This window comes from Ahaetulla prasina, chromosome 4 (assembly GCF_028640845.1).
Source record: "Ahaetulla prasina isolate Xishuangbanna chromosome 4, ASM2864084v1, whole genome shotgun sequence".
NCBI classification, from domain to species: domain Eukaryota; kingdom Metazoa; phylum Chordata; class Lepidosauria; order Squamata; family Colubridae; genus Ahaetulla; species Ahaetulla prasina.
Genome location: NC_080542.1, coordinates 29284136 through 29308861, shown reverse-complemented (window position 1 = coordinate 29308861; position 24726 = coordinate 29284136). Strand labels below are relative to the sequence as shown.

General features: G+C 41.9%; 1 protein-coding gene across 1 annotated transcript; it reads left to right on the top strand.

Moving 5' to 3' along the window:
- The first annotated feature begins 317 nt into the window (after positions 1–317).
- Positions 318–19950, top strand: LOC131198114 (vomeronasal type-2 receptor 26-like). The gene is made up of 6 exons (XM_058182623.1): positions 318–475; positions 2199–2490; positions 6808–7653; positions 11626–11853; positions 17907–18033; positions 19049–19950. The coding sequence occupies exons 1-6, from the start codon at positions 318–320 to the stop codon at positions 19948–19950; spliced, it is 2553 nt and encodes an 850-aa protein (XP_058038606.1).
- Positions 19951–24726: the final 4776 nt, after the last annotated feature.

Genomic DNA, 24726 nt, shown 5'->3' with positions numbered 1-24726 from the left:
TTTAAAAATACATATATTATCTGACTGGTAATTATTTAAAAAGACTACAATTAATTCTGCTTCCATAAAAAGCTTGGTAAACACTAGCAAACCTAAGAACTGAGACAAGGTAAAATGCACAAGTGCTTACAACTTCATTGGAGAAGTGGATTACTGAAAGAAAGTAGCGAATGTTTAAATCAGATTTGAGCAATAGTGGATAAACTTCAGAATAAGACGAAAACTAGACCATTTACAGATAACTGGGAGGTGAAATAGCAATGGCACAATGGTTGCTTTTAATCCTGTTATTACCATGGACAGTATGTATGACTGAAATGGCAAAATGTACCAGCAATGAACCACTTGCTATTGTGCACGAATACTTTCAAGCCAGTGATTTTATCATCGGTGGCATCACATCTCTTATCACCATCCCTACAGTTCCTCCTACCTTTGGTGAAGATCCTCACTATTCATTTAATGATGACTTTCTGTGAGCAATCTTCTTTCTTCAACCCCACCTTCTTTTTCTGTCTGTATGCATGTGTGAGAGTACTCATATACAGCACCTGATTATATTTATCACAATTATTGAAAATAATTCATATTGAAATTATGTACATAAAATAATTGGGGTTTTTTTGTACTGCATATGATATTTGATGGATGAGCTAAAGAAAGAAAACAGTCTAATAGATCAGTCATTGATTTAAGTAGTAATCAGGTACTGATTAGTTGGAATTAAATGGGTGGGATTAAAGTAATTGATATTGAGCCTGGTTGTTTCTAGCAAGTAGCTAAGTGAAGTTAAACATTATAATGGCTATTTTTATTTAATTGCAACAAATCATGCTTAGGAATAAAGATTTTAGAAGGAAAAGGTTCACATACCATTAGCTTGCTTTGTTGTTGTTAGTTGCGAAGTCGTGTCCGACCCATCGCGACCCCATGGACAACATTCCTCCAGGCTTTCCTGTCCTCTACCATCCTCTGGAGTCCATTTAAACTCATGCCTACTGCTTCAGTGACTCCATCCAGCCACCTCATTCTCTGTCGTCCCCTTCTTCTTTTGCCCTCAATCTTTCCCAGCATTAGGCTCTTCTCCAGTGAGTCCTTCTTTCTCATTAGGTGGCCAAAGTATTTCAGTTTCATCTTCAGGATCTGGTTTTCTAAAGAGCAGTCAGGGTTGATCTCCTCTAGAAATTAGCTTGCTAGGTAACTTTAAAAAAATGTATATATTTTAGTTTACTTATGGAATTAATATTATTAATTAATTAATATTGTCCTAATAATAATGTGGTTCTCTACTAAACTTTATTTGATGTGATTTTTTTTATCATAGGAATAAAAGGTAAAAGGTAATAGAAAGGTAAACTTTCTATTTTTAAAAGGATCAGAGCCTTTAACAGAAAATAACTTCAAATTAGTCATGGACTCAAAAGGATTTTTATAAATTGTTTCCAAGTCAGATGAGAATAGGAGAGCGGTCCTATTAAAGCATAACTTGAAGCATTACTTTCAAAATATAGTTAAGATGCTGAAAACATCCTTGCTTTTATTTTACTGAGAATCTTATACAGGTAGTCCTCGATTTACAACAGTTCATTTAGTGACCGTTCAGTTACAGTGGCTCTGAAAAAAGTGACTTATGACCATTTTTCACACTTACGATCGTACAGCCCCATAATCATGTGATCAAAATTCAGATGCTTGGCAACTGGTTCATACTTATAACCACTGCTGTGTTGCAAAGTCATGCGACCACCTTTTACAACCTTTTATCAAGCAAATTTAATGGGAAAGCCAGATTCAATTAACAATCATGTTACTAACTTATCAACTGCAGTGATTAACTTTACAACTGTGGCAAGAAAGGTTGCAAGAAAGAGACAAAACTCACTTAACAAATGTCTTAGTTAACAACATAAATTTTGGAGTCAATTGTGGTCATAAATCAAGGACTACCTGTAAAAATAGTCTAAAAAAAGCCAGTGATAATCCCACTGAAAAATTATTCTGAGGGTATCCAACATACTCCATATGTGCATCATTTAAAGAATGCATGAAATAAAACTCTGAAATAGTTTTGACTCCAATAAAATGACATGATATGGCAAAGCAAGTGTTCAATTCTAAGAATTTCAGTGAAGCATAAAAAGGTTAAAATGACTTTCCTAGTTGCAGAACTTTCCTCAATAAATATTTAATTCTATTAGCAGCATTCTTACCAAGTACTATCAACATATCTTGGCTCTGATATTTGCTGTGAAGGAGGTCAATGAAACACCTCATATCTTACCGAACATCACTCTAGGATTCAGAATCTATGATAACTATGCTGGAACATATACGTCATATGCCACAATGAAACTTTTCTCCAGGCAGAAGAAATTTATCCCCAATTTTAAGTGTGAGATCCAGAACAAACTCATTTCAGTCATCGGAGCACTTTATTCTGGAATCTCTTTCAAGATGGCACGTGTTTTGAGCATCTACAAAGTTCCACAGGTGGGAATTTAAGGAAACTTATAGGAATTTAATTACCTTAGTTTTGTAAACCTAGATGGTTTTTTTGTTTTGTTCTGTTATGAAGCGCAATGAATAATGTCAGATTATTACAATAACTAATGTATAAAGAAATTCATCCCCAATTCTAAGTGTGACATACAAAACAAACTCATTTCAGTCATTGAAGAACTTCATTCTGGAATCTCTTTCACTATGGCATTTATTTTGCGTATCTACAAAGTCCCGTTTGTTTTGTGTATCTACAAAGTTCCACAGGTAGGTACTATAGGTATCTCACAGAATTTAAACTTATTAAATAATATATTTAGAACTTATCATAGTGACCAGGATCCCATAAAGTTTTCTCTTTCTCTAACCTCTGCTTATGCCTGTAAATGCCTATGATCCAAATGAAGGTATGCTATTTTTATTCTTTTTTATTCTTTTTTATTTTTTAACAAAGAAAAACAGAAAAACAACAATGCATAACAAACATTGACATAAAACATATACCGTATATACTCGAGTATAAGCCGACCCGAATATAAGCCGAGGTACCTAATTTTACCACAAAAACTGGGAAAAACTATTGACTCGAGTATAAGCCGAGGGTGGGAAATGAGGCAGCTACTGGTCAATGTAAAAAATAAAGATAGAGCCAAGTAAAATAACATGAATATTTATTTGAACGAAAAACAATAAAAGTGCAAAAGGGGGAAGGAGGATTCCCAGCTTTAGAAAATTTAGAACTACGCCGCCTTTGGTATGACCTGAGCATAGCTCATAAAATTATCTGCTACAATGTACTTCCTATCAATGACTACTTCAGCTTCAACCACAACAATACACGAGAACACAATAGATTCAAACTTAAAAGTGAACCTCCAATCTAGATTGCAGAAAATGTGACTTCAGTAACAGAGTTGTTAATGCCTGAATGTGCTACCTGACTCTGTGGTCTCTTCCCAAAATCCCCAAAGCCTTAACCAAAGACTATCTAGTATTGACCTCACCCCATTCCTAAGAGGTCTGTAAGGCGTGCATAAGAGCACCAGCGTGCCTACCGTCCCTGTCCTAATGTTCCCTTTAGTTGTATTCCTTTTATGTATTCAATTCATGCTTATATTTATATAATTATTTAATATGTATTTGACAAAATAAAATGAATAGAATAGAATAGAATAGAATAGAATAGAATAGAATAGAATTTTTATTGGCTAAGTGTGATTGGACACACAAGGATCTACCACTTCTTTGGATGCCCTTCCCAAATTGAACACTGCAAGCATGAAAATGAGTCCTCCTTTAGCTTCCAAGGGACCAGGGTGCCTCTGAAGGTCAGTGCTCTAAGTACTAAGAACCCAGCACAAATCTAAGCCTGTATGCACACCAACAGTGAAAATACCCTGCACAGTGTCTCTTGGAAGAGAAGGTTAATTTTCATAGACGTTGGGGTGGCTCTTTTTTTTTTTTTGGCAGGGCAATAAGGGTCTCTAATATCATTAAACCCACTTTAGAAGTCTCTGTGGGTGGGTGTGTGGGTGTGTGTGTGTGTGAGAGAGAGAGAGAGAGAGGGAGGCCCGCTGAGCAAAGCGGCGGCGGGAGGCCGCTGGGGAAACGCGGGAAGTAGTCGGAGATCTGCTTGATGGGGCGGATGGGACCTGGGCAGACGCCGATGGCCATGTGCTCCTGGATGCTGATGGGCGGCTTGTCGCCTTTGCGGTGGCTCATGCAGGTGGCGCCCGGGGAAGGAGGCGGCTGCGGGGGCTGCTGCGGGAGCCGCTGGTGCTGCTGGTGCTGTTGATGCTGCTGCCGCCGCCGTTGCTGCCGCCAGGAGAGGCCGTCGCCAGCCCGGCCCTGCCGCGCCGAGCGCCCCGGCCACGCTGCTGGCTGCTGGAGGAGGGCGGAGGGAGGGACGGGAGGCGAGCAGCGGCGGCGGCGGCGGGCGGCGGGCGGCGGGCGGCAACGGGTGGGCGGTGGAGGGTGATGCCACCGGCCCTGCCCAGCCCTGCCCAGGCGAGGCCAGCAAAAGGGCCGGGGCGAAGGGGCGACCGAGGACGGGGCTCGCAGCCCAGCTGAGCCGCTACGGAGGGGGAGGGAGAGCGGGGCCGGCTAGGCTCCGGGAAGGCAAAACGGGAGGCGTTCGTCCACCGGGATAGACTGCTGGGATCCACCGATAGACTGCTGCTGGAGCTGGAGGCTCAAGGAAGGGAAGGAGAGGGGTGGTGGAGCTCAAGGTTCTTTAGCCCTAGACACCTGCCCGCTAGAGAAGGGAGGAGATCGGGCCGCCAGTCTCCGGAAGGTAGACGGGCCGGATTCTTACCGGGATAGACTGCTGCTGGAGCTGGAGGCTCAAGGAAGGAAGGGAGGTGGCTGAGGACGGCTCGTTAAGGCTCTTCCAAAGCAGCCCTGCTGAACCGCCACGGAGGGAGGGAGAGCGGGCCGGCTAGGCTCCGGGAAGGCAAAACGGGAGGCGTCATTCACCGGGATAGACTGCTGCTGGAGCTGGAGGCTCAAGGAAGGGAAGGGAGGGGTGGCTGAGGACGGCTCGTTAAGGCTCTTCCAAAGCAGCCCTGCTGAACCGCCACGGAGGGAGGAGAGCGGGCCGCTAGGCTCCAGGAAGGCAAAACGGGAGGCGTCGTCCACCGGGATAGACTGCTGCTGGAGCTGGAGGCTCAAGGAAGGGAAGGGAGGTGGCTGAGGACGGGCTCGCTTAAGGCTCTTCCAAAGCAGCCCTGCTAAACCGCCACGGAAGGGAGGGAGAGCGGGCCGCAGTAACTGAGAAAAGCCTGACGAGGCGGCTGGGCTACCTTCTGGCCTCGCGAGTCGGCCGTCCGTCCGTCCGTCATTACTGGCTCGGCAGCCGGTTTTGAAAAAGGTTCCGTCGCTGGGTTTCGGGACTTTTGTTTTTTTTAAAAAACACCACCTTCCTTTTCTCCCTAGTTGGGGCGTTTTCCCAGTTCCTGTTTTTTTCCGCCTTGCCTGTTGAGTTTTACCTGACAAGTTTCTTGCGCTTCCTCGACCTCCCTCCTCCCTCCGTCCCTTTCCTTCCCCTCCCTCCCTCCCTGTCTTGTTTGTAGCCCCAGCATCCCCTTTCGTTGTATTTAAATCCAGAGCTTGAAACCTCCTCAGTGGGAGGAGAGGAACGCGATTTGGCAGCTGACCGCACTTGCACGGGCTGGGTAAGGAGAGCCCTAGACGGCCTGCGGCGCTGGGAGGGAGAGAAAGAAGAAGCAGCCAAGAAAAAGGGGGTGGGGTGGGGTGGGGGAAATGAATTTAGGAGGGCGAGCGTGTGTGTGTGTGTGTGTGTGTGTGTGTGTGTGTGTCTGCGCCCGTCCGCCCATGAGGAATGCCAGCTATTTCTTTGAAGGCGGGTGTGTAGCCAGGCGCCTTCCTTCGCTTGAAACCCGGAGGGTTTTCACTCTTCGCCCCGCGTGTGTATTTGTCAACAATTATAACTCTTCGGTCGGGTCCCTTGCCTTGCCTCGCCTCCTCGTGCCTCTCTGTCAACGCTGTCAACAATTATAACTAACGCGCGGGTAATTGTGCGTGAGGGGGTGTGCGCGTGTGTCCACATAGGAATAAGTACGCATGCGCGCGCACTAACGAGAGCTAGCTGCCTGCGGTAGAAAGGACTCGCTGCAAGAGGAAGGGCTGAACGGCTTGGCTCGAGTATAAGCCGAGGGGGCGCTTTTCAGCACAAAAAACGTGCTGAAAAACTCGGCTTATACTCGAGTATATACGGTACTCCTTCTTTACACCAGCTTCATTTCCTTATTCTTCTAATATTTACAACCTTACTCCCCCTCTCTTTTCATTTATTTATATTTATCTTTTTTGTCCCATTCTCCCTTGTTTCTATATATCTTCTATCCTATTTATCATTCTGACTATTCATTTTCTTTCATGCATTGCCATTTTATATACATGTATATATAAACTTTTCATCTTTTTCATCATTTACTATTTCTAATCTCTAGCCAATTATACAATTTTTTCCATATTACGTAATATTCCAAATCTTTTTCTTTTAACTCCTTTGTTAATTTGTCCATTTCAGCACAGTCCAAAATTTTCCTTATCACTTCCTCCTCCGTTGGTATATTCTCATTTTTCCACTTCTGTGCATACGCTATTCTGGTGGTTGTTATTATATGTAAAATTAGGTATCTTATTTCTTTACTGCATTTTGTGTTAAGTATTCCCAGCAGGAAGATCTCTGGTCTCCAGTCTATATGTTGGTTAGTTATTTCTTCCAGTCAATTAAAAAGTGGCAATTTTTATTCTTATCTTAATTTTTCAACATTTTTTGAACAGATCACATATGGTTCTCCTCTGCATAAAAATGAGGGCTCTGAACCACATTCTTTCTATCAGATGGCCCCAAATGAAGCCCACCAATACACGGCAATTGTCCAGCTTTTTTTGCACTTCAGATGGACATGGATTGGAATACTATTTAAAGAGGAAGATGGAGAAAGATTTGTGCGTACTATTTCCTCCATGTTTTCTCCTCATAGAATCTGTCTTGCTTTCTTGAAAAGACTTAAGCCATTTTATCTAGGTACCATTCTTGATGACCTGGATTGGCTAGTGGAAATGTACCTTTTCTTGATGAGAAGTAATGCCAATGTTGTGATAATTTATGAAAGAAATATGATGATTTTGAGAATGTTACTTTATCTGCCACAAATGGAATTAGTGCCTAAGGAACCAAAAGGGAAAGTGTGGATCATGGTGGCTCAGAGTGATCTTGCATCATATTTCTATCAAAGGAAGTGGGATATCCAAGTATTTTATGGTGCTCTGTCCTTCACTGTTCATTCAAATGAGGTTCCAGGTTTCCGACAGTTTCTTCAGACTGTAAATCCTTTATCAAGAGATGATGGTTTTATCAAAAATGTATGGGCATATGCATTTGCTTGTGTGTTTCCCAAACTGCTTCCAACTGAGAAAACCAATGATCCCTGCAGTGGGCAGGAAAAGTTGGAGACACTTCCTGGAGCTTTTTTTGAAATGACTATGAGTAGTTATAGCTATGGTGTATACAATGCAGTCTATGCAATAGCACATGCTACACAGGCCATGTGGTCACACCATTTCAGACAGAGAAAAACCCTAAATAGAGGAAAATCATTTCTTCAAGATCTACAGCCATGGAAGGTAATGTAGTATATTGCTCAATTATTTTAGATTTTTCAAGACTCGTAACTTTTCCATTGGAGTTTCTTGATTAAAATATCTTCAACTTTCTAGACAGTTTTCTTACTGTATCCTCTACATAACTATATTTTAATTCTTTTAATTATTTAATTACTTACATTAACATTATAGCATTTAATGAAATCCCGTGGAGAAACTGATTTACTTTTCTGGCATCCATCCTTATGGTTTCCTATTTCCTACTTTTTTCCCCCCCGCAAGATGGTGCTGACGAAGGCTGCCTCGGTGAAATGCTCTCGAATGATTTTATTTATTTCTTTATTTCTAATTGTTCTCTGTGACTCACAATGGATTTCCTATTCAAGAGATCATCTACTAAGAATTAAGCAACATTTCTTTAAGGAGCAGCTTTCTGTGATCTCTCTCTCTCACACACACACACACACACACACACACACACACACACCGTTTTTACAAATGCAGATGAGACTGGAAGAACAAAGGAAGAGGCAATTCCTCTGGAGCCATGGATTATCAAAAAAAAACAAAACGAAGGCACAAACGGAAAAGAGGTAATTGGGCTGGGATCTTAAACAAATTAAAAAAGAAAGGAAATAAAATCCCTCTGCCTTTAATTTTCCTAACAAATGTACGTTCACTTTCAAATAAGATGGATGAAATACTCCTCTTAAACAAATACTATTCTGATTTTCGCAACTCAGCAGTCCTATGCTTCTCTGAAACCTGATTAAATGAATCAATTGAAGATAGTAGCCTGCATATTCCAGGTTTTCAGATAATACGATCAGATAGGAATTCAGAAGTATCTGGTAAAATGAAAGATGGAGCTTTATGCCTATATATTAATATCAACTGGTGTCAAGATTTATCTGTAATTTACAAATTCTGTGACAACAATTTAGAGACTTTAATTATCAACTGCAAACCATATTATTCACCTCATGAATTTTGCTCATTTTTTCTAATTGCTGTTTATGTACCACCTCAAGCCTGTGCAAACAAGGCATTACAAACTCTAGCTGACCAAATCATGGAGGCTGAAGTCAAATTCCCTGATTCACTGGCCATTATTTTGGGAGATCTAAACAAAGCAAACTTAAGGAAAGAGCTACCAAAATACTTTCAGCATATCAATTGTCCCACTAGAGGCAATAATACGTTAGACCATTGCTACACAACATTAAAAGATGCTTATCGGTCTTTACCATGTGCAGTTGTAGGACACTCTGATCATTGCATGATTCACCTTGTACCTGCTTACAGGCAAAGACTTAAAACCACAAAACCAACAATTAAATCAGTGAAGATCTGGACGGAGGAGTCAAAATTAAAGCTGCAGGCCTGCTTTGACTGCACTGATTGGAACATTTTTGAAGGTAGCTCTGCAGACCTGGATGAACTCACAGATACTGTAACATCATATGTCAGCTTCTGTGAAGACCTATGTATACTGACAAAGATCTTGTGAATATACAGTAACAACAAACCTTGGTTCACACCTAAACTTAAGCAGCTACGTCATTCCAAAGAGGAAGCCTAAAGGAAAGGTGATAAAATGCTGTACAATTAGGCCAGAAATTTACTAACAAGGAAGATCAGAGCAGCAAAAAGAAGCTACTCTGAAAGCTAAAGAATCAGTTTTCAGCAAATGAACCAGCAAACATGTGGAAAACTCTTAAAAATATCACCAGCTATGGCAAACCACCCTCCCAGGCTGAAGGAAATCAACAACTGGCAGATGATCTGAATGTGTTTTACTGCAGGTTTGAAAGGAAACTACAGTCACCTATCTTCACAACCCCCATCTCAGACACACCAACAACAGCCAAGCCTCCTACAACTGACCCCATTTCATTGGGTTCACAACCTCTAGTGATCACAGAAAAGGAAGTGCAGGACCTATTTCACAGACAAAAGCCAGGAAAAGCTCCAGGCCCAGACAAGATAACTCCTTCTTGCTTAAAAGTCTGTGCTGATCAATTGGCCCCCATCTTCACCCATATTTTCAATAAATCACTAGAGATGTGTTATGTTCCCTCTTGCTTCAAATGCTCTACCATCATCCCAGTGCCGAAGAAGCCCACTATCAAGGAACTGAATGACTATAGACCAGTTGCTTTAATATCTGTAGTCATGAAAACCTTTGAAAGACTAGTGCTTTTCTACTTCAAAACCATCACGGATCCACTGTTAGATCCCTTGCAATTTGCATACCGAGCAAATAGATCAACAGATGATGCTGTTAATATGGCTCTGCGCTACATCTGACAATATCTTGAATCTCCAAAGACCTATCTAAGGGTCCTCTTTGTAGACTTTAGTTCAGCATTCAATACCATCATTCCAGTCACTCTTCTAACTAAGCTAAACCAGCTACAAGTACCTGAACAGACTTGTAAGTGGATCACAAGCTTCCTAACAAACAGGAAGCAGCAGGTAAAGCTTAGTGGGATCACTTCAGATACCTGTACAATTAGCATAGGGCCCCCCCAAGGCTGTGTGCTCTCCCCACTTCTCTTCTCTCTGTATACGAATGACTGCATCTCCAACGATCCATCTGTTAAACAACTGAAGTTCGCAGATGACACAACAGTGATTGGTCTCATTCGAGACAATGACGAATCTACATATAGACGTGAGGTCGAACCACTAGCCTTGTGGTGCGACCGTAACAATCTGGAACTGAATACACTCAAAACTGTAGAAATGGTGGTAGACTTTAGGAGAAACCCTTCCATACTTCCACCTCTCACAATACTTGACAATACAGTATCAACAGTAGAAACCTTTAAATTTCTAGGTTCTATCATATCACGAGATCTAAGATGGACAGTTAACATCAAAAACGTCATCAAAAAAGGACAACAAAGACTGTTCTTTCTGCACCAACTCAGAAAGCTCAAACTGCCCAAGAAGCTACTGATCCAGTTCTACAGAGGAATTATTGAGTCTGTCATTTGCACCCCTATAACTGTCTGGTTTGGTTCTGCAACCCAACAAGAAAGACACAGACTTCAGAGGATCATTAGAACTGCAGAAAAAATAATTGCTACCAATCTGCCTTCCATTGAAGACCTGTATACTGCATGAATCAAGAAGAGGGCTGTGAAAATATTTACAGATCCCTCACATCCTGGACATAAACTGTTTCAACTCCTGCCATCAAAATGATGCTATAGAGCATTGCACACCAGAACAACTAGACACAAGAACAGTTTTTTCCTGAAGGCTATCACTCTGCTAAACAAATAATTCCCTCAACAATGTCAAACTATTTACACTACTAATAGTGTCAAACTAATCTACACTACTATTAATCTTCTTATCGTTTTCATCACCAATCTCTTTCCACTTATGACTGTATGACTGTAACTTTTTGTTGGTATCACTAAGGGTTAAATTGCAACCTATGACCATCATTTGTGTTGTAAATGTTGTACCTTTGATGAAGGTATTTTTTTCTTTCTTTTTCTTTTTCTTTTCTTTTATGTACACTGAGAGCATATGCACTATAACAAATTCCTTGTGTGTCCAATCACACTTGGCCAATAAATTCTATTCTATTCTATTCTATTCTATTCTATTCTATTCTATTCTATTCTATTCTATTCTATTCTATTCTATTCTATTCTTCTGTTTTTGACTTTGTATTGCAATGGGGATTTACCTACTGATTTTTCCATATAGTAAGGTGTTGAATGGATCGTTTAAAATGATTTACCTTCAATAAAATTGACAAACATGAGCATCATTGACTGCTGATGCTTTTTTTTAAAACCCATTTCCTCTTTTAAATTAAAATAGGTCTCTTTTTTATTGTGAAATATTCTGCAATCCACTTAAAATAAATGAGGAAAAACAGAAATAATATATAATGGAGATAGGATCTGGAATTTAAGAATTATCTTTGAAACATTTTTATAAACTTTCCTGCTCTTCTTTGACTTGCAGCTCCACTCTTTCTTGAAAAAAATCGTATTTAACAATAGTGCAGGTGATCAGATTTCTTTTGATCAGAATAGAGAATTGGAATGTGGATTTGATATTGTAAACTGGGTCACATTCCCAAACCAATCTATTCATCATGTCAAAGTCGGAAAGCTAATACCTTGGGCTTTTTCAAGCAAGATCTTTACCATCCATGATGATGCCCTTACTTGGCACAGCAGTTTTAACCAGGTGGGTTTAGTGGCACTTTTTTACATGTGTTTAAATAATTACTTGGATAAAGGTGTGTATATGTGCATATATTTTATTTATCTCTCACACTTTTTGTTTGCATGATTTAAATTCCAGTGAATATAAACAAATTTAAAATTTTTCAAGCATTGTGTCTTCACTATTACAGATATTAGTATTAAATAACCAAGTATACGTTAATGGGATTAAAAAATCCAAGTAAAACTAAAATGACAGATTTATATATACCTGATAAATTATCAATTAAGATTTTTTTATTTATGTTTGTGATAATAAATTTATCTCTGCAGGAAGATAAAGCACCCCTTCTGCGCATGTCTAAGATGGCGCCGCCCTGCTGATCGGGGGAGTGGCGACGGGCCTTTTCGGGCTCTATTTGGGTCTGGGGGGGCCCTGAATAACATCTTAGGCCCCCGCCCTGATGGAGGAAGATCCAGCCAGCCTAAAAAAGGGTGGCTGGGCGCTGTGCGACTCCGAGGGGCGTTGGGAGGAACCCCGGAGTCACAGCGCCTTGCAGGTAATCCTGGCGGCCTGCTGAGCTGCCGCCAGCCTTTTCGGCATTTTGGCGGCGGCGGCGGCGGCGACGGCGGGGGCGGTGGGGGGGCGCTGACATCGCCCCCTGGACTCCTGCCTGGAAGGCTCGGCAACTTGAAGAAGGTTTAGAGTTTGGGCGTCTCCGGGTGCGATGGAAGGAGCCCCGGAGGGGTTGCGCCTCAATGAAGATCTAGAGGGCCGCCCGGGCCCCAGCGGCCTCGCTGAACTCACGGTGGCAGCGGCGGCGGCGGCGGCCTGGTCCTCTTTGCCGGGTGTTGGCGCTGGTGGAACCTCGGGACTGCTGACGGGTCTTGGCGACTGGTGTCCCCTCCTGGATGGTGGAGATTCCAGCGGCCTGCTTGCGGTGGCGATGGGGCTTTCCCAGTGGCGATGGCCGGGCGGAGGCGGCGGCCTGCCCGGTGCTTTGAGGCGGCGGATGGCCCGGTAGGCCCAAGGTGGTTGTGACCTTGCCCTAATGGCGTGGATATTTGATAGCGCCGGAGGAAGGCCCGCGGGCCCAGCGGATGCCCCTCCATTATTTACCATCTTTAAATAATATCTTTACCATCGTTCCTCCCCCCTTCTTCCATAGTCCACCCCGGGTTGTTGTATGGGGTGGTGAATTGACTGAGTCAGCGGTTTGGTCATCTACCGCACATGGATTACCTCTAACTGTTTCCCATCAGGACAGACTGGTCATGGTCATTTTACCATCTTGTTACCTGTTACCATCTTGACCAGCCCAGGATGGGCCTTTTGCTGGACCTTCTCAGTGATGCGAACATTTACGGCGGCTGACCTACTTGCCCTGCGAGATGCCACTCTCTCGCGGGTTTGGCCCTCCAGATTATCGAGGGCCCACCTTGAGGACGGGCTTTGGAGTCCCGAGAGGTGGCATGCGAAAAATAGGAGGCTTAGGGGTTTTTTAATTAATTGTTTTAATAGGTTTTTTAAGGGGAGTTTAAATGGGGATTTTAAGGGTGGCGGCCTCTGACCCGGCGCAGGTCCCAACCGGCTCCTTAGTTCTCCGAGGAGCTGAGGGGGATGAAACGCCGGAGAAGACGCCTAGAGAGTTCCTGGAGGTCTAGCCGTTCAGAGGCTGATTGGACACTAGTGAAGTCCTATACTAGGACTTACCTAGTGGCATTGAGGGAAGCGAGGCGTTGCTATGCCTCCTCCCTCATTGCGTCGGCAGATAACCGCCCCGCCCCCCTGGTTCGGGTGACCCGTTCCTCCTTCACCAGGGGAGCGGATGACCCGCTGCAGGGACGTGCTGAGGAGTTTAACGGTTATCTATACGATAAAATTGTTCAGCTTCGGGACGGGTTGGACCAAAATTGCGGTGACTCAGGTGAGACGCTCGAGTGTGGTCTTGGTGACATTGTTTGGGATGAGTTTGACCCTGTGGCTCCCGAGGACATGGACAGGTTGTTGGGTAGGTTGAATGCCACCACGTGTTTACTGGACCCGCGCCCCTCCTGGCTGGTGCTGGCCACTCAGGAGGTGACACGAGGCTGGCTCCAGGCGATTACGACCGCTTCTTTGGTGGAGGGTGTCTTCCCGGCCGCCTTGAAGGAGGCCCCTCCTTAAGAAGCCTTCCCTGGACCCGGCTGTTTTAGGTAATTATCGTCCGGTCTCCAACCTTCGCTTCGCGGCGAAGGTTGTAGAGAGTATGGTGGCATATCAGTTTCCCTTGCACCTGGATGAAACTGTCTATCTAGACCCGTTCCAGTCCGGTTTCCGGCCCAGGTACAGCACGGAGACGGCTTTGGTCGCGTTGGTGGATGATCTCTGGAGGGCCAGGGATAGAGGTTGTTCCTCTGCCCTGGTCCTATTAGACCTCTCAGCGGCTTTCGATACCATCGACCATGGTATCCTGCTGCGCCGGTTGGAGGGATTGGGAGTGGGAGGCACCGTTTATCGGTGGTTTTCCTCCTATCTCTCTGACCGGTCGCAGTCGGTGTTGACAGGGGGGCAGAGGTCGGCCCCGAGACGCCTCACTTGTGGGATGCCGCAGGGGTCGATCCTCTCGCCCCTTCTGTTTAACATCTACATGAAGCCGCTGGGTGAGATCATCAGTGGTTTCGGTGTGAAGTACCAGCTGTATGCAGATGACACCCAGCTGTACTTTTCTACACCGGACCATCCCAACGAAGCTATCGAAGTGCTGTCCCGGTGTCTGGAGGCCGTACGGGTCTGGATGGGGAGAAACAGGCTCAAGCTCAATCCCTCCAAGACAGAGTGGCTGTGGATGCCGGCATCCTGGTACAGTCAGATAAATCCGCGGCTGACCATCGGTGGTGAGTCATTGGCCCCGATGGAGAGGGTCCGCAACTTAGGCGTCCTCCTGGATGAACGGCTGTCTCTAGAAGATCATTTGACGGCCGTCTCCAGGAGAGCGTTCTACCAGGTTCGCCTGGTACGCCAGTTGCGCCCCTTTCTGGACCGGGATGCCCTATGCACGGTCACTCACGCACTCGTGACGTCTCGCCTGGATTACTGCAATGCTCTCTACATGGGGCTCCCCTTGAAGGGCATCCGAGGCTGCAGTTAGTCCAGAATGCAGCTGCGCTGGTGATAGATGGAGCCCTCGTGGCTCCCGATAACACCTATCCTGCGCAGACTGCACTGGCTACCTGTGGCCTTCCGGTGCGCTTCAGGTTTTGGTGACCACCTTTAAAGCGCCCATGGCATAGGGCCGGGTTATTTACGGGACCGCCTACTGCTACCGAATACCTCTCACCGACCTGTGCGCCTCACAGAGAGGGACTCTCAGGGTGCCGCCAGCGAGGCAATGTCGCCTGGCGACGCCCAGGAAGGGCCTTCTGTGGGGCTCCCACCCTCTGGAACGAACTACCCCGGACTTCGTCAGCTTGCGGACCTTGGACCTTCCGCGGGCTTAAAACACACTTATTTAATTGCGCAGGACTGAGCTAGATTTTAAATTTATGGGTTTTAAATTGGGTTTTATTTCTATATTTTTAATTTTTGGGGCTTTTAGAATAAGTTTTTTAATTGTTTTTATATTGTATTTATGTGTTTATGTGTTTTTTAAGTGCCTGTAAACCGCCCTGAGTCCTTCGGGAGATAGGGCGGTATATAAATACGATCAAATAAATAAATAAATAAATAAATAAGAGAGTGAGGATCTATTTATTGAAACTATTCATAAGGATTTAATCCTGAGTTAACCTAAATACAGTAATTTTTGATATGATTTTTTAAAATTTATTTTTCTGAGGACTAGTTTTAATATACATTTTGTGACAAGATCACAGGAACTGGCAAATATTATCTCATAGCCATTGTACCATATCTTTCAAAAATCCTGGAGCACTGGGAGTATTACTATTGGAAAAGAGTTGATCGGTTCCCATCTTTAAAAAAAAAAATAGGACGGGGGAAGAAACCCAGAAAATTACAGATCATTCAGCTTAACATCAATACCTGGAAAAATGCTGGGGAAAATAATAATAATAATAATATTAATAATATTAACAACAACAACAACAACAACAACAACAACAATAACAACAGCAGCAGCAGCAGCAGCAGCAGCAGCATCTAGAAACAAAGTTACAACTGGAAGCCAGCATGGATTTGTTAAAAGCAGATCATGTCAAACCATTCTTATTTATCATTTGACAAAGTGACTAAATTAGTAAATCAGCGAAATGCTATGAAATACTTAGACTTCAACAAGGCATTTCATATAGTAGACCATAACTTACTTCTTGGTAAATTAGAAAAATGTGGGATAGATCACATCACCAGCAGATGGATTTGTAACTGGCTGACAAATCGTACTCAATGAGTAGTCCTTAATGATACTACATCTACATGGAGGGAAGTAAGCAATGGGATACCACAAGATTTTGTCTTAGGTCCGGTTCTCTTCAATACCTTCATAAATGACTTAGATGAGGGAATAGAAGGGGAACTCATCAAATTTGTAACTGACATTTTTAGATGCAGATGCAGTTGGCAGGAATAGCCAATACCCCAGAAGACAAGCTGGGCATTGAAAAGCATCTTGAGAGACTTGATCAATGGGCCCTATACAACAACATGCAATTTAATATGGAGAAAAACAAAGTTTTACACCTAGAAAGGAAAAACCAAATGTATAAGTACAGATTAAGTGAAATTTGGTTCAAAAACAGTAACTGTGAGATTGACCATTTTACTGGATGATCACTTAAACATCAGCCAGCAGCATACAGCACCAGTCAAAAAAGTTAATACAATCCTCTATTTTATAAACAGAGGCATAGAATCAAAATCACATGAAGTATTAGTATTTATAAATCCTTAGCAAAATAACTCCTGGTATACTGCATCCAGTTTTGGACACCACATTACAAAAAAGTTGTTGAGACTTTGGAAAAAGTGCAAAGAAGAGGAATTATGATTAAATTATCATTAAAGGACTGGAGATAAAAACACATGAAGAATGTGCAGGAATTGGGTATGGCTGCTCTAGAGAAAAGAACTGTGTGTGTGGGTATGTCACATGATAGCACTATTCCAGTATTTGAGGGGCTGCTACAAAGAACAGAGAATCAACTTATCAACTCCAAAGCACCAGAAGGCAAGACAAGAAACAATGCATGGAAACTAATCAAAGAGAGACTAGAAGGACTAGAAGACCTTCAGGGTCCCTTCCTGTTCTATTCTGATTAATTTATTTTATTTATTTATTTATTTTTCAAATTTATATACCGCCCTATCTCCCTAAGGACTCAGGGCGGTTCACAGGCAGTTAAAATACATATAAATACAGATTAAAAAACAACAATTAAAAAACTTATTCTATTGCCGAATTTAAAAAACAATATAAATAATAAAAAAACCCTTAAAACCAATAACTTTAAAATCTAATCCAGTCCCGCACAGATGAATAAGTGCGTTTTAAGCTCGCAACGAAAGGTTCGGAGGTCCGGAAGTTGACGAAGTCCTGGAGGGAGTTCGTTCCAGAGGGTGGGAGCCCCCACAGAGAAGGCCCTTCCCCTGGGTGTCACCAGACGGCACTGCCTAGCTGACGGCACCCTGAGAAGTCCCTCTCTGTGAGAGCGCACGGGTCGGTGAGAGGTATTTGGTAGCAGTAGGCGGTCCCGTAAATTAATCGCATTAATGAAATTGAACAGGCTCTAGGTTAGAAACCAGAAGATTTTGAATTTAGTCCAGAATATTTTTACAGAAAATCCTCCTTTTACAACAATTCATTTAGTACTTTTCAAATTTGCAACGGTACTGAAAATAAGTAACTTATAACCATTTTTGACACTTATGACTATTGCGGCATTCCTATAGTCACATGATTTACATGCAGATAATTGACAATTGATTCACATTTATGACAGTTGCAATGTCATAATTTAACAAGTGTTTCACTTAGCAACATAAATACTGAGCATAATTGTGGTCCTAAATTAAGGACTATCTGTATATCTAAACCCTAAATGGCAGTGGTTAACTCCTTCCTGTTCAATTTCTAGACCCTGCCCACTTCGTCATGTACAGAGAGCTGTCTCCCTGGTTATTTCAAACAAAAGCAAGAAGGAAAGCAGTTTTGCTGCTATGATTGCTTCCTGTGTCCTGAAGGGAGAATTTCAAGCCAGCATGGTAAGAGTTTTAGGTACAAGTGACTCGTTCATTTCAAGGTACTCGGGAGAAAGTTCGAGGAACACTGAGCAATGATGGAATAAAGTTTTTATTCCAATGAAGTTTGCATTTCATATCTCTGTGGTATCAGATGAAGCCTAATGAACAGACTTCATCAGCGGACATTAAAAAAAATCTATTCATTAGTTTTTAATTTTTAAATAAAAAGGGTCCAGATATTATTTCAGGGCCATAGGAACTGATGCTAACCTCTTCATGAAATAAATTTATAAATAATTCAGGGCATCTAACTGTATTCAAAACTGTACATTTCTCTGTCCTGGACTTCTGGGGTTTAGCAATTATTTCTTTTGTCGTGAAATGTATATCTACAATATTGCCTATATGTCTCAGAAATAGCAAATATGTGCAACCAATAAAAGGTGGAAATAACCCTTCCTGGTAGGGAAGTTTGCTGCTCTTCTAAACTGTAAAATCAATTCCTCTTAAGCAGATCTTCACATAGGAGTTTCTGTCCCATGTGCAATAATTTTAGGCAATGGATTTACAAATGTACTCCTTAAATAAGGAACATATTTGTTTTTTTTTTTTACCTTAATTTGATGTTTTATGTTCTTGATAATTATTGATCAACAAGGGATAATGTCTTAGCTCACAATCACAGCTAAAATAACCTTTTCCTCTTTAGCCAAGATCTGTGTACATTATATGTACATTGTAATTCATATAATACACATTATGTATTATATGTATGTGTCTCATTATTTAGATAGCTTACATTAAATATTTATGCATAGTAGACGTTTATCAGAAGACAACAATGGTAATACATTGAGTAATCCCTATCCCTACCCCTATCATTTCTATCTATTTTTACTTTTATCTCTATCATCTCTATTTTTCTATATAATCTCTATGAATTACAGGAAGGGTTTGTGTTGTTGATAATTACTAATTAAATTGGAATAAATCCTGAGATGGTAATCATAGCTGAAACAACTTTTTTTTCCTTTAGACACAGATGCCTGCTCTGAATGCCCACAAGATCAATATACAAGCAAGAAGCGTGACTCATGCATTAGGAAGACAATGACCTTTCTGTCCTTTGATGATCCTTTGGGAATGAGCTTAGCTATATTAGCCATTTCCTTTTCTCTCTTCACTCTTTTAGTACTAGTAACATTTGTGAAACATCACAACACCCCCATTGTCAAAGCCAACAACCGGGATCTCACCTACATGCTCCTTGTGTCTCTATTGCTCTGCTTCCTCTGTACATTTCAGTTCCTCATTCCACCTGGGAACATAATTTGTCTCTTCCGACAAATGAGCTTTGCCATTGTCTTCTCTATGGCTGTATCTTGTGTGTTGGCCAAAACCATTATTGTGCCTTTAGCATTCATGGCCACCAAACCAGGATCCAGGGTACGGAAGTGGGTGGGGAGGAAACTGGCCATCTCCATTGTCCTTTCTTGTTCCCTTATTCAGGAAGCCATTTGTACAATTTGGTTGGCAACATTTCCTCCCTTCCCAGAAATGGACCTACATTCAGAAACTACAGAAGTTATATTACAATGCAAAGAAGGCTCAGTAACTATGTTTTACTCTGTCTTGGGTTACATGGGCTTCCTGGCAATTTCCAGTTTTACAGTGGCTTTTCTTTCTAGGAATCTCCCCAGCAGTTTCAATGAAGCAAAATTTATCACTTTCAGCATGTTGATCTTTTGTAGTGTTTGGATATCTTTCGTTCCAAGCTATTTGAGTACCAAGGGGAAATACATGGTAGCTGTGGAAATATTTTCCATCTTGACCTCAAGTGCTGCACTACTGGGTTGCATCTTTTTCCCAAAATGTTTCTTAATTTTTCTGAGGCCACACTTAAATGTCAGGGAAGAGTTCATAAGAAAAAAACTTTGACAGAAGATATATTGATAACTCTCTCTTATAGTCAGAATGTTCTAATTATATACCACTTGTAATGATTTCTAACTGGAGTAGCCTATAAAATAAATAAATAAATCAATACACATTTTAAATATTTTGAATTCCAAATATAGTCTATTTGAGTTATCTTAAGCTGGAAATTTTGGAATCATTCAAATTTTAAGAATATAAAACCATATATAAAACAATCTTTGGTTACTTTTGATTTTAGAGTTTATAGGCTAATGCTATGTATTGTTTACCAACATTTTAAACTACAGTCTTAGTTACCACCTATTGATGGATTTATATCATCAAGCCCTTGTTGTCCTTGACAACTTCAAAGATAGCTTTTCTCCCTGACACGCTGTGCCTAACCTGTTTCTTTATATGTTCCTTATGCATCAATTCTGCCCTTCTCTAGATTAGGAGTCCCCTTTTAATCAGTCAGTCATGATTTATTTTATTTCTTTATTTTATTTGTCAACAAATACAATAAAACAAGTAACAGAGTAGACACAGACATGGACACATGAAATGTTTTTGGCACACACACACACACAAAAGGATATATATAGGCAAAACATAGCCATAAACACATAGAATGATTACATATAATTGGAAACAGTAGGACAGGGACAGTAGGCATGCTGGTGCACTAATTTACTTTATGGTTGTCTATTTCAATGTTTGCAATGTGTGACTGAGCAGAATTCTGTGATGTGATTGATTATGAGAACACCTTGTTTCTGGCCAGTGGACCAGGTAACCCCAAAGCTGATCATAGTGCAGGGAGAGATGCATTACAAAATAAAAAGAATCCTAGACTCTAAACTGTACAAAAGGGGACTACAATACTGGTGCAAAGAAAGGGATACCCATTGTCCAAGGTCACCTGGGTAAAAAGCTGGGATATAAAAGCAGATAGACTAAGAAATTTCACGATAAATACTCTCAAAAGCCAAAAACACCTCTAGGGGGAGGGACAGGTGATTGATTGAAGACTAATTTATTTTCACTTTGAATTTTTCTAGGAACTTTTCTCAAGGGGGGGGTGTCCAATTGTCAATTCTGAAGTAAATCTCGTTGAAGCCATCTTTTGCTGCCTCATAGCTGCCACAAACCCTGAAAGGGGAAAGGGAGAGTGAAAGTAGATAGATTGCCTAACAGTCAAAACAAAAAGTTTTCTTTACGGGAACCAAGGTCATCTGAACAGGTGGTAATTGAAGGAGGAGAGGTGTGACCAAGCCAACTGCCAGCTACTTTCATTGGACAATGTGACTGTTGACATCTGGGAGGGGACTATTTGCTCTTTTAATTAGGTGAAAACCACGGGAACTTTTAGAACTGGTTTTCATGGGCTGTGCCGATATGATATATCCAATAAACATGTTCTTTGAGGAATCTGCTTTTGGTGGCTGTATTACTCAGAACGCTGACACTAATAGCTGGAGGTTGTGAATGTGTGTGTGTTTTAGTAGGTTTTCATGGGTAAAGGTATGTAGGTCTTGGTCTTGGCTCGTACAAGTATGAAGCTGAAAGCACCAGCCTGAAGATGATTTATTTATTTATTTATTTATTTATTAAATTTTTATACCGCCCTTCTCCCTAGGGACTCAGGGCGGTGTACAGCCAAAGATAAAAAACATAAGAAATATACAATTAAAACAACAATTTAAAACCAAGCATATTAGAAAATGGCCAATTTAAAATTTAAAATTACAACCCTAAAATAATAAAACCCCGGTTAAAAGATTTAAAAAATTTAAAAATTATTTAAAAATATTAAAAATATTAAGCCAGTGAGATTGATGAGTGACACCTCGTCGAAACATTGCCAAGATACTCTCAACCTTACATGGGAAAAGACTTGAATATGCCAAGACCTATACACACACACACACACACACACACACACACACACACACACATGTTTTCGTAGGTTTTCACAGGTATAGGTATGTAGGTCTTGGCATATATATATATATATATAGGTCTTGGCGCATTCGGGTCTTTTCCTATGTAAGGTTGAGAATATCTTGGTGATGTTTCGATGAGGTCAGTTTGCTTTGTGTGGGGAAAAACTGACACACACCATGAACACATGACAAGACCTCAAACTCGGAGCCAAACCTGTTCGGAGCCAAACCTGTTGTTAAGGACTTGTTTGTCGATAAGGGCGGGTTTCCAAATGGCTGGTAGGCAAGAGGGCTTCTCTGACATGCTACATCACAGCCATCTGCTGAGGACATTACATCACTGAACTCAAGAGACCACAACACCAAAGCTCAGGACATTAAAACACAATTAACCACCCAGGATGTTATAGCACAAGACTCAGGAGGTCACATTCCCAGAACTCAGGTTGTTTCCACACAGCCTATTACCCAGGTCGTTACAACACAGAAGACTAATGGGCAAATAACTAGGACCACACCCACATAGGATGCTACAAAACAGCCCACTAATCTGCAAACATCCACTCCACCTACCAATCAAGATGCAACCACACAGCCAACCAACCCGCTTACAGCAACAAAGCCAACACTCCCCACCTCCCCACCAGTATTTATAGAGACGGCAGCTCCAACCACGCTTTGCTCGCACAAGCATGAAGCCCTAAGCACCAGCCTGAAGATGATGAGTGAGACCTCATTGAAACATCGCCAAGATACTCTCAACCTTACACAGGAAAAGACCCAAATAAACTAAGAGCTACATACCTATACCCGTGATATATATATATATATATATATATGTATGTATGTATGTATGTATGTATGTATGTATGTATGTATGTATGTAGGTCTTTGGTATTTGGGTTTTCTCCCACGTAAAATTGGAAGTATCTTGGTGACGTTTTGATGAAGTCTCATTTGTCATCTTCAGGCTGGTGTTTACAGCTTCGTGCTTCCAGGAGCAATGTGTGATCGCAGCTGTTTCTTCCTTTTAACTACTAGTGGGGGTTTGAACTGATTGGTTGGGAGCTTGGCTGTGTTCTGATTGGTGGAGGTGTGTTCTGATTGGTTGGGGGTTTAGCTGTGCTCTGATTGGATGGTGGGGCTGGCTGTGCTCTGATTGGATGGGGGTGTGTTCTGTTTGGGTTGACTATGTTCTGAGTGCCTCCCTTTCATTCAGGATGCTAGCACTCTCTGCCTCCTGTGTGCATGCCCAGTGAATGGGGGCAAGGCAGTGGGGTGGTCTCTAGCTGGCTGTAGGGCAGGGGTGAAATGCTCCCGGTTCAGACTGGCTCACCCAATCCAGTAGCGATGGCAGCTGGTGGTTCAGAGAACCGGTGGCAAAAATCCCTAGCTCTCCCCGCCACACCGCCTCTGCTGAGCCGCACCATCAGCAGAAGTTTTTTTTTTACTTTTAAAAGCAGTTTTTCTTCAGCTGAAAACATGCCTTTAAAAGTAAAAAAAAAAAAGCCTTTGGGGATCCCGCGGCTCAGCTGAGATCATCAGAACCCTTTAAACTCTTTTTTAAATTAACTTCTTCAGCTGAAGAAGTTGTAAAAAAAAAAGTTTTAAAAGGCTTCTCTGGCAATTGCAGCTGAGTTCCTCGTCAGCAGAACCTTAAAAAACATGTTTTCTACAAGCTCTTTGGCCGAAGAGCTTGTAGAAAACCTTCTTTTAAGAGATTTTAAGACACTTATCTAATTACTGATCTAAAGAATGGCTTTCCCAGCCTGAAAGGAGCAGTTTCAGCATGCAGGCAGAATCAATTGCTAGCTAATCAATTTCCTCAGTGAGCAACTAATCTGCCTGCTTTGCTGCCTGAGGAACTCTGGGAATTGAAGTCCACAAACCTTAAAGTTACTAAGGTTGGAGACCCCTGATCTAAAAAATATAAATTAAATTAAATAATAAAATAAAATATTTGTGCAGCTTTCTGAGATTTGGTACGTTTCTGTAGTGTTTCACTCTAACTACACAAACACACAAAATCTCATAAAGCTGTATTTGGCATTTTGTGTGTGTGTGCGTGTGTGAGTCAGTTGTATTGTGTGTGTGTAAAGTCTGAGGTTCCTGCTTATTGCAGGGGCCATTTTGGGTGAAGTGCAGCTGCTTTTACATTGTGTGTGAGTCAGTTGTGTTGTGTTGTGTTGTGTTCTCTGTGTGTAAAGTGCGAAAGTTGGTTTTTGAGCTTTTTGTGGCTGTGTGAGGTTCCTGCTTGTTGCAAGGGCCATTTTGGGTGGAGTGCAGCTGATTTTACATTGTGTGTGTGTCAGCTGTATTGTGTTGTGTTGTGTTTGTGTAAAGTGTGAAAGATGGTTTTTGGTACCACTTATTGTTTTGTATACTTTGTTTATTATTTTTTATTATTTATTGTTATTGGCTGCGCCCACCCAGTCATCTGACCACCAAGCCATGCCCACCAATTAAGCCATGCCCACAGAACCGGTAGGGAAAATTATTAGATTTCACCTCTGCTCTAGGGCAGCCATATTGGTTGGATCTAATCTGGACCATGTGTTCTGACCCAGCCTTACCAGAAGAAGAAACAGACTCCTGGTCACAAAAAAACCTTCTTTATTTTCCTCTTGTGAATTAATTGCATTCACCCATCGAAAAGTCCAGGCAATAGTCCTTCAAGGAGTTAACTGCAGTAATAGACCTTATCAGTTCCTTGCAATAATTGCAAGGCTGTGAGCTCCCAGCTGGAAGGCTGCAAATTAAGTTCTGGCAAGTAGTCTTTGTGACACAAAACACAATGAGCAAAATCTTTAGAAATACAAACTGTTGCCTCCTACGACAACCTCTCCTCTTT